Source organism: Balaenoptera musculus, chromosome 19 (genome assembly GCF_009873245.2).
Source record: "Balaenoptera musculus isolate JJ_BM4_2016_0621 chromosome 19, mBalMus1.pri.v3, whole genome shotgun sequence".
Classification (NCBI taxonomy): Eukaryota; Metazoa; Chordata; class Mammalia; order Artiodactyla; family Balaenopteridae; genus Balaenoptera; species Balaenoptera musculus.
This window is the reverse complement of record NC_045803.1, coordinates 5,129,379-5,143,516: the sequence shown is the minus strand read 5'-3', so window position 1 is coordinate 5,143,516 and position 14,138 is coordinate 5,129,379. Positions and strand designations below refer to the sequence as shown.

General features: G+C 40.2%; 2 protein-coding genes, 1 non-coding gene and 1 pseudogene across 3 annotated transcripts in view; 3 read left to right on the top strand and 1 right to left on the bottom strand.

The window, feature by feature from the left end:
• Positions 1-14,138, bottom strand: part of LOC118885142 — a 584,965-nt pseudogene that overhangs the window by 285,914 nt on the left and 284,913 nt on the right.
• The window catches only part of LOC118885106 (zinc finger protein 836-like), a 271,742-nt gene that overhangs the window by 40,265 nt on the left and 217,339 nt on the right, over positions 1-14,138 (top strand). The window contains exon 2 of the mRNA XM_036833481.1: positions 4,439-4,565. Coding sequence (XP_036689376.1) covers positions 4,439-4,565 — 127 coding nt within the window. The remainder of the gene's footprint in view (positions 1-4,438; positions 4,566-14,138) is intronic.
• On the top strand, positions 9,417-10,415 carry LOC118885322 (zinc finger protein 239-like). The gene has a single exon (XM_036833950.1). The coding sequence runs from the start codon at positions 9,417-9,419 to the stop codon at positions 10,413-10,415; it is 999 nt and encodes a 332-aa protein (XP_036689845.1).
• TRNAK-UUU lies at positions 13,653-13,724 on the top strand. The gene has a single exon. It is a non-coding gene; the product is annotated as a tRNA-Lys (tRNA).

The window sequence follows — 14,138 nt, the reverse complement described above, 5'->3', positions numbered from 1 at the left end:
TGCTGTCTGTAAACCAGGATAAAGAAGCTGCACATGAAGTCAGGTATTAATATGCACAATACCTGGTAAAATCTGGAAATCATACCAATTATGGGCAATTTTTTCCGACTTTTTTAAGGCAATCAAGCTAAACGAGTGAATCAGTGACTTCAAATCTTAATGATTGCGAATGGAATGGAAAGTTCAGAAACAGACATCAGTGATAGAGGGTGTTTTAGTCCATCAGCAAATTTAGTTTTGAAATCAACCTAAATCTCTGACAGTTGGAAATTCTTCATATCACTTTCATTACCTCCATTCCTCAGAGGTTGTCTTTTTTTTTTTTAATAAATTTATTTATTTATTTATTTATTTTTGGCTGCATTGGGTCTTTGTTGCTGCATGTGGGCTTTTCTCTAGTTGCGGTGAGTGGGGGCTACTCTTCGTTGCGGTGCGTGGGCTTCTCACGGCGGTGGCTTCTCTTGTTGCAGAGCATGGGCTCTCGGTGTACGGGCTTCAGTAGTTGCGGCTTGCAGGCTCTAAAGCGCAGGCTGAGTAGTTGTGGCGCACGGGCTTAGTTGCTCCGCAGCATGTGGGATCTTCCCGGATCAGGGCTCGAACTCGTGTCCCTTGCATTGGCAGGCGGATTCTTAACCACTGCGCCACCAGGGAAGTCCCTCAGAGGTTGTCTTTTTACTCTGGGTTGTATCCTATGACACAGGAGTTTTTACCTTTGCTGTAGGTAGGTTTCCAGCTTCATCTTTTTGCTAATAGATCTAGTTTCTCTGCACCATTTGTTATCGAGCCTGCAGTTTCCCCTTTGTAATCTTGGCATCCTTGTCTATACATTTTATATATTTTCAAAGGCTTGTTTTTGATATTCTCATCTGTTCCATTAGTTTATGTGTCTGTGTTTCTGTCAGTACAACATCATCTTGATTACTTTGTAATATGTTTTGACATCCAAATATGACGGCCTCCATCTTCTTTTTCAAGAGTATTTTGGCTCTTTGGGATCCCTTGAGATTCCATATGAATTTTAGTATGATTTTTTCTATTACTGCAAACATTGCCATTGAAATTTTGATAGGGAGTCCATTGCATCTATGGAGCACTTTGGGTAATATGGTCATTTTAAGACTATTATGTCTACCAATCCACGAGTACAGGGTTTGTTTCTATTTATTTGTATCTCCTTGGACTTCTTTTTGCAGCATTTAGTAGTTTTCAGTGTACAAGTCTTGCACCTCCTTGGCTAATTTTTTCCTAAATATTCTATTCCTTTTTGATGCTATAGTAAATTGAATTGTTTTCTAGTTTTCTTTGACATTGTTCATTGTATACAGAAATGCAACTGATTTTTGCGTGCTGATGTTTTATGCTCCAGCTTTTGTAAAGTTGTTTTTTGAAATAGTTGGTTTACTGTGGAACCTTTTTAGTTTGTACATATATAACCTTGTCACCTAAAAGAAAAGATAATTTTACTTCTTTTTCGATTTGAGTAGCTTAGAATTCTCTTTCTTGTCTAATGGCTCTCGCTAGGAAGTTTATTACTTTCTTGAACAGTAGTGCAGAGTGTGTATCTTTCCCCTTTTTTGTTGTAAGCATTTATCAGCGTAGACTTCCGTTTTAGTGCAGCTTTGGTTACCTGTGATAAATTTGGTATGCTGTGTTTTTATTTTTATTCAGATATTTTTCCCGTTTCCTTATAATTTCCTCTTTGACCCACTGCTTCTCTAAGAATGAGGTGCTTAATTTCCACATTTGGGAGATTTTCCTGTTTTCCATCTGCTCTTTATTTCTAGTATCATTTCATTGTGCTTATTTATTTGGCCACTTCGGCTGGCGGGCTCTTAGTTCTCTGACCAGGGATTGAACCTGGGCCCTTGGCAGTGAAAGCACGGAGCCCTAACCACTGGACCGACAGGGAATTCGCAATTTCAATGTGTTTGGAGAAGATATTTTTTTATCATCTCAATCATCTTAAATTTGTTAAGATTTGTTTTGTGGTATAAGGTATGTTCCATCTTGGAGAATGCTTCCGAAGGATGTGTTTTCTGCTGTTGTTGGGTGGAGTATTCTGTACATGTCTGTTAGGTACAGTTGTTCTATGGTGTTGTCCAAGTCCTCTGTTTCTTTATTGACCTTCTTTTTGTTCTCATACATATGTAAAACTAGAGTATTGAAGTCTCTTACTCACGTTTTGCTCTAGTCTATTTCTTTCTCTGTTTCTGTTAATGTTTGCTCCATTTCGCGGGGAGGTCTAATGTTAGATGTATATATATATATATATATATATATATTTATAATTGTTATATCTTCTTGGTGATTTGTATCTTTTATTATTATATAATACCCTTTGTGTCTTGTGTCAGTTTTTCTCTTTAATTAAATATGTCTGACATAATATTGTCACCTCTGCCCTTTTTAGCATGGAATATCTTTTTTAAAGTTATTTATTGGGCTTCCCTGGTGGCGCAGTGGTTAAGAATCCACCTGCTAATGCAGGGGACACGGGTTCGAGCCCGGGTCTGGGAAGATCCCACATAAAAAAAAAAAAAAAAGTTATTTATTTATTTATGTATTTATTTATTTTGGCTGCGTTGGGTCTTCGTTGCTGCGCACGGGCTTTCTCTAGTTGCGGCAAGCGGGGGCTACTCTTCGTTGCGGTGTGCAGGCTTCTCGTTGCAGTGGCTTCTCTTGTTGTGGAGCATGGGCTCTAGGTGCGTGGGCTTCAGTAGTTGCGGCACACGGGCTCAGTAGTTGTGGCACGCAGGCTCTAGAGTGCAGGCTCAGTACTTCCGGCTCAGGGGCTTAGTTGATCTGAGGCATGTGGGATCTTCCCAGACCAGGGCTCGAACCCATGTCCCCTGCATTGGTAGGCGGATTCTTAACCACTGCGCCACCAGGGAAGTCCCCCAATTGTATCTTAAATATATTCTTTGGCCTTGTATTTTTTTACACTATCATGTTAATGGTTCAAATAGTAGTAAGATTACTAACATTTTATGTGCATTTGTGTGCGTGTCCACATCTATAATGACGTTATATGCCCTTCCGTGGTGTTCACCTTGAAGTTAAGTTTTCTCAGGTGACCCTCTATCAGTGTACTTTTAATTCTCTTTCTGTTACTTAAGTTTTTCTTCTTGATGTTCAGATCAAGAGCCGAACTTCCTTAGTTTATGTGTTTGTGTGTTGTTTCTTAGTTTCTTGACCTGAATTGAGTTTCTCAGTGTGTTTCTGACAGTTTTCTCCTCTGTAACTTGGGAACAGACCTTTCTCTAATGAGCGCTGATGATGATTAAAAGCTTACACCTGTAAAGCATTTGCAGTAATGCTTAGTATATGTTAAATATGCAAACACCTTTAATCATTGCTGTTGCTACCCTTATCATAATTTAAGATTTTGACTTTTCTTTAAAGCAACTGTTGGGGACTACCCTGGTGGTCCAGTGGTTAAGAATGGGCCTTCCGGGCTTCCCTGGTGGCGCAGGGATGGAGAATCTGCCTGCCAATGCAAGAGACATGGGTTTGAGCCCTGGTCCAGGAGGGTCCCACATGCTGCAGAGCAGCTAGGCCCGTGTGCCACAACTACTGAGCCCACATGCCACAACTACTGAAGCCAGTGCTCCTAGAGCCCGTGCTCCACAACAAGAGAAGCCACCGCAATGAGAAGCCCGCACACCGCAACGAAGAGTAGCCCCTCCTCGCCACAACTAGAGAAAGCCTGCGCGCAGCAACGAAGACCCAACGTAGCCAAAAATTAAATAAATAAATACATAAATACGTAAATAAATTTATGAAAAGAAAAAGAATGCGCCTTTCAATGCAGGGCACTCGGGTTCGATCCCTGGTTGGGGAACTGAGATCCCACGTGCCGCAGGGCAGCTAAGGCCATGCGCCACAACTACTGAGCCTGTGAGCCGCAACTACTGAAATCCAAGCGCTCTGGAGCCTGCGCACCACAGCAGATTGCCCGCACGCCGCAACAAAAGATCCTGCACACCGCAACGAAAGTTCCCGCATGCTGCAATGAAGATCCCGAGTGATGCAACTAAGACCCCATGCAGCCAAAAAAAAAAAAGCCACTGCTGACTCTGTCATCCTTGAAGATACCACTCATAGTGTAGCTTATCTAGATATTAAATATCAGTCAGTGTGTAAAATATAATATGTAACACTTCTCCATAGACAATCCATTGTTGAATTTTATTCGTATGTATTTTATGTATTGACTACAAGAGGAAAAAATCCATTGATAGATGGGGGATATCATAATGTTAAGAAAAAGCCTAAGAAATTAAATTAGAGAATGACAGTTTCCTTCAAATAGCTTTACATGGATCTGTCAGAATATTTACTTCAACTGAATTGATCCTTACTCCTCTGTCCTCTTCTCATTTTGTGTGAAAATAAGAATCTCCTCAGGGCTCTTTGGTGAAATGTGTTTTCATTTCAGGAACGGTTGGCCTTCAAGGATGTGGTCGTCGAGTTCTCTCAGGAGGAGTGGGAATGCCTGGACCCTGGTCAGAGGGCCTTGTACAGGGACGTGATGCTGGAGACCTACAGGAACCTGCTCTCCCTGGGTGAGGATAACTTCCCTCTAGAAGTTGGGCTCTGCCCTTGGGTATCTTTCCATTTTCTCTTGTGGGCCTCTTGGGAGGCCCTGTTTGCTTGACTGATCCGAAATCCCTGTTATCTCAGACATTGAAAAGCTTCATGATGTGGCATCAGGAGTTTAATCCTACCTTTCCTTAGATGATCTCCCCACTTCATGATTTATCAGGGGTTGTTTCAGAGCTTATGTATTCATAAAGCTCAATGGCAAACTTTTAATATACCCACGTTCCTATTTTTCTACTCCTGTGTTTTTTGAGTTAGGAGTTCTAGGAAGTGAGCTACATTTGTGCATTTTATACTGTTCCATGTGTATTCAGAAGGAGGGGAAAAGTGGATGAATTTTTGGAATATTTTTCTAGATTCATTTGTAATCTTCAGTTGAACAAAGAATTAGAGTTCTGGAAAAGTCACAGTTCTGGAAAAGTCACGTTTCTTTCTTCTTATGTGGAGGGATTTCTGTTTCTCAGCTGAATATTTTACTCACTTTGTAGCAAGAGAAAGAGTGCTGGGCTGTTGAGAGTGATGTGAATGCCTCTGAGCATGTATCAAAGTGTGAACCTAGGTGAGATCTCAGAAAGGCCGAGAGGAAACCTCATTATTAATAGTGTTTGGTTAACTCTCCCCTCATCGGAGAGTTCTGTGGGAATACAGAAGATAATTTATTACTGTGAACCCTCAGAGGAAATTTTTCTTCTCCCCAACTTATCACGTTGTCCTTCAACATGTAAAATGTGTTCTTTTACCCTCCAGTGGTACTGCAGCTGTACCAGAGACACAGGCAAAGTCTTTATCGTGATCTGCCACACTCTGCCATCTTGTTCCCTGTGAACTAGTTGTTGCTTGAGTTTGAGGAGCATGAGGTGGGATTTTTTAAAGGGGTCTCCTGCCCCCTCATCTCCCCTTCAGGGCATGATTCCACTGGATGCTCAGTTCTCAGTCCACATGGTGAAGAGCTGATGCCTCCAGACTAATCCCTGAACCTTCCTTGGTTCCGTCCCCACTGGATGTTTTTAGAAGACCCAGACAGAAGATGGGAAAACACTGGCTGCTCTTTGATTCCCTCTGGCACCTCACAACCTGCGTGGAGCTGTCTCAAGTCCTGTCTACTTTCTTTTGTTCTCCTCTTGCCATTCCTTCTGTTCTCCTCTTGCCGCACAGTTCAGGGATGTGTGTACTAGCCCTGTTGGTTGGATCTTCTGTTATTGTTACTTAGGAAAACTGTAAGGACAGTGTACAGAGAGATCCCCTTTTAATTTTTTTATTTTATTTTATTTTTTATATTTTATTATTATTATTATTTTATATTTATTATTATTACTTATTTATTATATTTTTATATTTTATTTTATTTTTTATAATTTATTTATTAAAACCTTGTGCCAGGTCTTAGTTGTGTCAGGAGGGCTCCTTAGTTGTGGCATGCAAATTTTTAGTTGTGGCATGCATGTGGGATCTAGTTCCCTGCATTGGGAACGCAGAGTCTTAACCACTGCGCCACCAGGGAAGTCCCGAGATCCTCTTTTTAATCCCCGGTCCCTCATGGGGGGAATATGTGCATCTTTCAGGCTTTTTGTTTGGCATCTGTGGGTAGAGTGCATGGTTCTATCTGAAGGTCCTATAATATGTGACAAACATATCTTGTATTTTTTTCACTTGTGTACTGCTCTACCTAGTTGGTGAATGCGTAATCTTCGTGATTTTGTATTCTCCTAAGTTTGCATGATTTTGCCTCTGAAACTTGCTTTTGAAATACATAGTCCTGGACTTCCCTGGTGACACAAAAATAAATAAATAAATAAATAAATAAATCAATAAATAAATTCATTAAAAAAAAAGAAATACATAGTCCTAGGTTCTGAAATTTTATCTAGTTTCTTTGCTTTGGTAATTCACCCATAGTTCATGAACAGATTCTTTGTTTTTTGGCTGTGTTGGGTCTTCGTTGCTGCACGTGGGCTGTCCCTAGTTGCGTCAAGTGGGGGCTGCTCTTTGGTCCAGTGTGCGGGCTTCTCACTGCAGTGGCTTCTCTTGTTGCGGAGCATCGGCTCTAGGCGTGCGGGCTTCAGTAGTTGTGGCACGTGGGCTCAGTAGTTGTGGCTTGGGGGCTCTAGAGTGCAGGCTCAGTAGTTGTGGTGCACGGGCTTAGCTGCTCCGCAGCATGTGGGATCTTCCCGGACCAGGGCTTGAACTTGTGTCTTGTGTCCCCTGCATTGGCAGGCGGATTCTTAACCACTGCGCCACCAGGGAAGCCCCAATGAACAGATTCTGATGGACTTTCTATGGAGTCATTTTACTGGGTAGTAGAAAATTTTTCATGGAGAATAGTTTCCCTCATATTTCTGGCTTCATATAAAATCACCACTTGAAGCTACTTAGTAGAATGGTTAGCATGTTCTAGGATACATTATACAAAGTATCACGAGAACCTGACTGCTTAAGTCTTTCCAGTTTTTGTTTTTGTGAGGAATGTCACAAACAAATGTCTACAGTGTACTGTGACAGTGTTTTCACATATACTAATGACCATCCACTTTTAGCCTCAGTAGATGATATAAGCATTTCTTCTAGGGATAACGTTATCCAAGTTCACATCTTCCTATCTGTTAGGCTGTGGAGTAAACTGCTGTGGATGCCATTTTTTTTTGTCACTTGTGTGTGCCATTCTTCATTCTCCCTAATTTTAAAGCATGTTAAAAGCGTAGACAGCCCTTCCCCCTTTGAGTAGTCCTGACACCCTTGTGGAACATTATGTGACCATATACACAAGAGTTTATTTCTCATGTCTCTGTTTTACACCACTGGTCTCTGTCTGTCTTTATGCTAGTACCACAGCAGTTTGGTTTATTTAGGTTTCTAAGAATTTTGAAATAATTGTGAAACCTCCAACTTTGTAGTTTTTCTGAGTTCCTTCTACTAAGTTATTGCTACTAAGTTCTTTTGCAGAACCTACAGGGTTTTCTACATATTAGATCATGTCGTTTGTCAATAGAGGTGATTTTGCTTCCTTTTTCTGTTTAGATAACTTTTATCTCTTCTTCTGCCTACGTGTTCTTTTTTGAAAAAAATTTTTAAAAAATTTTTATTTATTTATTTATTATTATTTTTTTGGCTGTGTTGGGTCTTCATTGCTGCACGTGGGCTTTCTCTAATGATGGAGAGCAGAGTCTACTCTTCGTTGTGGTGTGCGGGCTTCTTGTTGCAGAGCATGGGCTCTAGGCATGCGGGCTTCAGTAGTTGTGGCTCACGGGTTCTAGAGCGCAGGCTCAGTAGTTGTGGTGCATGGGCTTAGTTGCTCTGTGGCATGTGGGATCTTCCCAGACCAGGGCTTGAACCCGTGCCCCCTGCATTGGCAGGTGGATTCTTAACCACTGCACCACCAGGGAAGTCCTGCCATGTGTTCTTGCTAGGACTTCTGGTAATATGTTTTTAGAAATAGTGAGAGCAAGTATTTTCTTATTCGTGATCTTAGAGGAAAAGCTTTAAGTCATTCACTACTGAGAATGATGGTAGCTGTGGGCTGTTAATATATGTCCTTTATTAGATTCAGGAAATATTTTAAATTTCTAGTTTATTGAGTGTTTTTGTCATGAAAGGCTGTTGACTTTTGTCAGATGCTTTTTCTGCATCACTAGGATCTAAACCAGAGGCTAAAGGATCTTCTTGGACCAGGGCTCAAACCCGTGTCCCCTGCATTGGCAGGAGGATTCTTAACCACTGTGCCACCAGGGAAGTCTGGCATGTGGGATCTTTAGTTGCACCATGCAAACTCTTAGTTGCGGCTTGTGGGATCTAATTCTCTGACCAGGGATCGAACTTGGGCCCCCTGCATTGGGAACATGGAGTCTTAGCCACTGGACTGCCAGGGAAGTCCCTTTCCCTGCAATTTTGACTTTTAATTAACATATAACACGGTGTAACTTTAAAGTGTACAGTGTGATTATTTGGTGTACGTTTATATTGGAAAATGTTTAACTCAATAGGTTTCTGAACACTTTCATCCACTTGCTTAAGTGCAGTATTTTTTGTGTGGTGAGAACATTTAAGCTGTACTATCTTAACAGCTTTTAATTATATACTACATTTTTTTAAAAATAAATTTATTTTATTATTTTATTTTATTTATTTATTGTTTCTGGCTGCGTTGGGTCTCTGTTGCTGCTTCATTGCTTTTCTCTAGTTGCAGCGAGCAGGGGCTACTCTTTGTTGCAGTGCACAGGCTTCTCATTGTGGTGGCTTCCCTTGTTTCGGAGCATGGGCTCTAGGCGCGCAGGCTTCAGTAGTTGCGGCATGTGGGCTCAGTAGTTGTGGCTCTCAGGCTCTAGGGTGCAGGCTCAGTAGTTGTGGCTCACGGGCTCAGTTGCTCCGTGGCATGTGGGATCTTCCTGGACCAGGGCTCGAACCTGTGTCCCCTGCATTGGCAGGCGGATTCTTAACCACTGTGCCACCAGGGAAGCCCCAAGAATCCTGTTTTTTTTGTGTTGCTACAGTTTTTAAGATCATGGTAGGTAGTTTCATAACTCTCTTTGAAATAAGTACTATTTTTAGTGTAGTATCATGTATGTAACTTGAAATATTTATTTATGAATTACAATGTGTAGGATACATATGATTCTTTGTATCTTGTAGATATTTCTCACATCCATGTGATCAAGAAATTACATCTAAAAGCAAACACTGATAGAGAAGAAGTATTCCAAACCTTAATGCTGCGAAGACATGAAAGGAATGAAATCAAACATTTTTACCTCAAGGTTGTCCAGGAAAATATTAATGACCTTGTGTCTCAGCGGAGAGCTGAGGTAAGAAATTACAAAGGCATGACTATAACCCATAACCAAAATCTCACTGGTAAGAGAGATGGACATGGTAGAAGTACTGCAGGAATTGAGCTTATTGAAAACAGCCTTGCCTTAAGCTTTCGGGATGACCTGCATATTTTTAAAAGTGAAGAGAAAATTGATGAGTTTAATCAAGCTGACAAGACTATTAGCAGTAATGCCTCATGTTCACCACTTCAAGGAATTTCTTCTGGGGTCCAAACCAACATTTCTAATATACATGGGAGTGATTTTATGCATCCATCATTACTGACAAAATACCAGAAAGCACCCAGGGAAAGACCTTACAAATGTAATCTGTGTGGCAAAACCTTTCTTCAGGGATCACGCCTCAGTAGACATCAGATTGTCCACACCAGAGAGAAATTACATAAATGTGATATTTGTGAAAAAGTCTTTAGTCGAAATTCAAACCTTATGGTTCATCAGAGAATTCATACTGGAGAGAAACCTTACAAATGTAATGAATGTGTAAAGGTGTTTAGTCGGAAATCAAACCTTGCAGTTCATGAGAGAATTCACACTGGAGAGAAACCTTACAAATGTAGTGAGTGTGGCAAGGTCTTTAATCAAAAACAAATCCTTGCAAGTCATCAGAGAATTCATACTGGGGAGAAACCTTACAAATGTAATGAGTGTGGGAAAACGTTTAGTCAGGGCTCAAAACTCAGGCGTCATCAGATAATCCATACAGCAGAGAAATTACATAAATGTCATATATGTTGCAAGGCCTTTAGTAGAAATTCAGACCTTGCAGTTCATCAGAGAATTCATTCTGGAGAGGAACCTCACACATGTAATGAGTGTGGCAAGCTCTTTAGTCGGAAATCAAACCTTGCAGTTCATAAGAGAATTCATACTGGAGAGAAACCTTACAACTGTAATGAGTGCGGCAAGGTCTTTCGTCAAAAAGCCACCCTTGCAAAGCATCAGAGAATTCATAATGGAGAGAAACCTTTCAAAAATAATGAGTGTTGAAAAGACCTTACTCACATCTGAACCTTCACTACATATCAGATAATAAATACAGAGGGGAAACCATATTAATGTGATATATATGGGAAGGTCCTCATTCAAAACTGACAGTTTAAATTCATGGGAGATTCATAGTGGGAGGAAACATGCACGTTCATGACTGTGGCAAAACCTCGCTTACCATCACATAAGCCATACTGGACAGTAATCGTAGAAATGTCATAAATGTCTCATAGTTTTTAGTCAAAATTTGTACCTTAAGGTGCACCAAAAAATTCATACTGGAGAGAAACCTTACAAATATAATGAGTATGGCAAATCCTTTATTGTACTTTGAAGTCTAACTTACTATCAGGTAATCCATATTGGTGAGGGACTTTAAACCACGGTTTTAGCAAGTGTCCACATCTTAGCTTCATTGGAAAAGTCATACTGGACAGATATCAGGTAAATGTATTTACTTTGACCAGGCCTTTAGGCAACAACTTCATTCACCAAATAATTCATTCTGGAAATTATTACCTCACAAATGCAATGAATGGGAAAAACCTTTACTCGGGGCTCACATTTCATCAATCATCAGATAATCTATACGTGACAGGACATTACAGATGTACTGAATATGGCAAAGCTTTTTGGTTGTGTCTTAAACTGAGGGTTCACCAAATACTTAATACTTTAAAATGCAATAGGGACTTCCCTGGTAGGGCAGTGGTTAAGAATCCACCTGCCAATGCAGGGGACACAGGTTCAAGCCCTGGTCCGGGAAGATCGCACATGCCACGGAGCAACTAAGCCCGTGCGCCCCAACTACTGAGCCTGCGCTCTAGAGCCTGCGAGTGACAACTGCTGAGCCTGTGAGCCACAACTACTGAAGCCCACGTGCCTAGAGCCCCATGCTCTGCAACAAGAGAAGTCACCACAGTGAGAAGCCCGCACACCGCAGCAAAGAATAGCCCCCGCTCGCCGCAGCTAGAGCAGCTAGAGAAAGCCCGCGCACAGCAATGAAGACCCAATGCAGCCAAAAAAAAAAAGTAAATAAAATAAAATGCAATAAATATGGCAGTGTTTCAAATTATTACTTACTTGTCCCTAGATATCAGAATATTTATCCTGGAGAGAAACCACACAGATGTAATAAAATTTAATCATTTTCCTCATCACCCTGGTGGAATCCTGTTTCTTTTACCAACACAGTTCTATCCTGTCTTGGTGCTTTACAACAAACACTAAGAATGCACCATTAGGCTGTCAGGATGGAAAGACTCTATAGCAATTTCTTTCGAATATGGAATCAAACAACATATAATTTTGGGATTATATACTCATAATTTGTACTTGAGTTATTCCCTCCACACTCTATTCCAGAATATTCAGATGGCTATAATGCAAGTAGCATAGCAGTTTATTTCAGACTCCGAATTTTATTGACGTGCAAAAATTGAACAGGGTAAATTTAAAGATCTGATTGGTTGTATTGAATGATTTATGAATTGGGCAGTATCCCACCTAGAAATTAAAGAGGTCCTAAACGGTGCTGTACAAATTGGAAAGCTTTTATGGGCAGTAACTTGGTGGGATAAGAATGTTATTAGTAAAAGAAAAGGCTCTTTCAGGCAAGGTTACCTTTTTTGGGGGAAAGTAGTGCCAAAGTCTTAGTCTTATCCTGCAGATTACCTCACTAGTGTTCAGGAAGTTCCAGAGTGATTGGTTTAAGGTGACATTCCTGCGAGGGGTGAAACTGCAATTACTTCTTGGTTTTCTGTCTTGGGGGCAAGTGACTCTACCTTGTGAATGTGTGTGTAACCTCATCCCTATTCATGAATATGTGGTGTATGAATGTATTTCTTCATGATCTTTTTTGTGCCCAGTAAATCTAACATCGTGCACCTTGATTTACATGAAGGAAAAATAGGAATATAGAAGCACGTAAAAAATGTTAGAAAAATTTAAAATCATCCAGTTTTACTTTTGTCCTTGAACCACTCAGTACAGTAATTTGAAAATAACAGTGTTCCTGAGTATTCTCTTAACACTAAACAATATACAATGGGAAGATTTTTGCCTGATAGATAAACTAGAAATTTCACATATCACCACCAAAACAGTTTTTGTTGTTGCTAGTTTGCACTTGTGGCTATTCACTGGAATAGGGTGGAACTCCACGCAAAGGCTAGTTTGGTCATTTAGATTGATATTAACGTTGAAGTGTTACGAGAATGTTTATTATGTAATTCTGCTTTCTAGGGGGACAGGGAAGAATACCAAGGTGTTCAAAAAATGGTTTGACATAACAGGGAATGATGAATGGCTTGATGTATTAAGGTGATTACTGGATTGGGCTTAGGGAAGGATAACCACTTATGGTTTGAACTTCCACTTGGTATCAAAGAAGGAAGCCCTCAGACTTGATCTTCTTCACCACATAGGCCAAATAAGGAGAGGTTATGGTGAATCTTAATATATAGTTGTAAGTAGTCAAACATCAAAAAATGATGTGAGACTCTTTACTAAAACACTGGATGTTTACTCTTGAAAATCCTGTTTTCTTGGTTAGGAAAGACCACACTTTTCTTCATGCTACTAATTTATTCCATTTCTTTTCCTGCACCACATGTACATTCCATTGTTCAAGTTGGATTATTTTATTTTATTTTTTGGCCGGCTGCTAAAAAATGGATGTGGACAGATGAATGGATATATGTGGTACATGTATACAATGGAATACTACTCAGCCATAAAAGAATGAAATAATGCCATTTTCGGGAACATGGGCGGAACTAGACATTATCATACTGACTGAAGTAAGTCAGAAAGAGAAAGGTACATACCATATAATATCACTTATCTATGGAATCTGAAATATGACACAGGGAATTCCCCCTCAGTCCATTGGTTAGGACTTGGCGCTTTCACTGTGGCGGCCTAGGTTTGATCCCTGGTCCGGGAACTAAGATCCCGCAAGCCAAACAGCACAGCAAAAAATATAAAAAATAAAATGCAACCGAAACAAACCTATCTATGAAGCAGAAACAGACTTACAGGCATAGAGAATAGACTTGTGGCTGCCAAGGGGGAGGAGAGGTAGGGGAGGGATGGACCGGGAGTTTGGGGTTAGGAGATGCAAACTACTATATATAGAATGGATGGACAACAGGGTCCTACTGTAGATCACAGGGAATTATGTTCAGTGTCCTGGGTTAAACTGTAATGGAAAAGAATATAAAGAATGTAGGGAGTTCCCTGGTGATCTAGTGGTTAGGATTCAGGGCTTTTACTACTGTGGCCCAGGTTCAATCCCTGGTCAGGGAATTGAGATTCAACAAGCTAAGCAGCGCCACCAAAAAATAAAAATCAATTTGGTTTTTGGAAATGCTGTAAAGATTTTATTTAGATAAGTTGTCTAAGATATCTTTATACTAGTTTACTAAAAATTAATGTCTGGAAATGCTTAGTTGATGATATAACTAAACAATTTACTAGAGAATCAATTATCCAAAGACTATTAAAATTTGTATTTCAAATTACAGTATTAAGCAGTATGTTCCATCGTTAATTTTCTAGTATAGTAAAATGGTTTTTATACACTTTTTGTTTTTGCATTATTATTTCCTCCCTTGCATATTTCCCTTGTTTTGCAGCAAGGGGTATATAAATCAGTGGGTTGTTTTGGGACTTTTGTGATGTGATAATGCATATAAGCAATGACACAAAGTAGGTGTACTG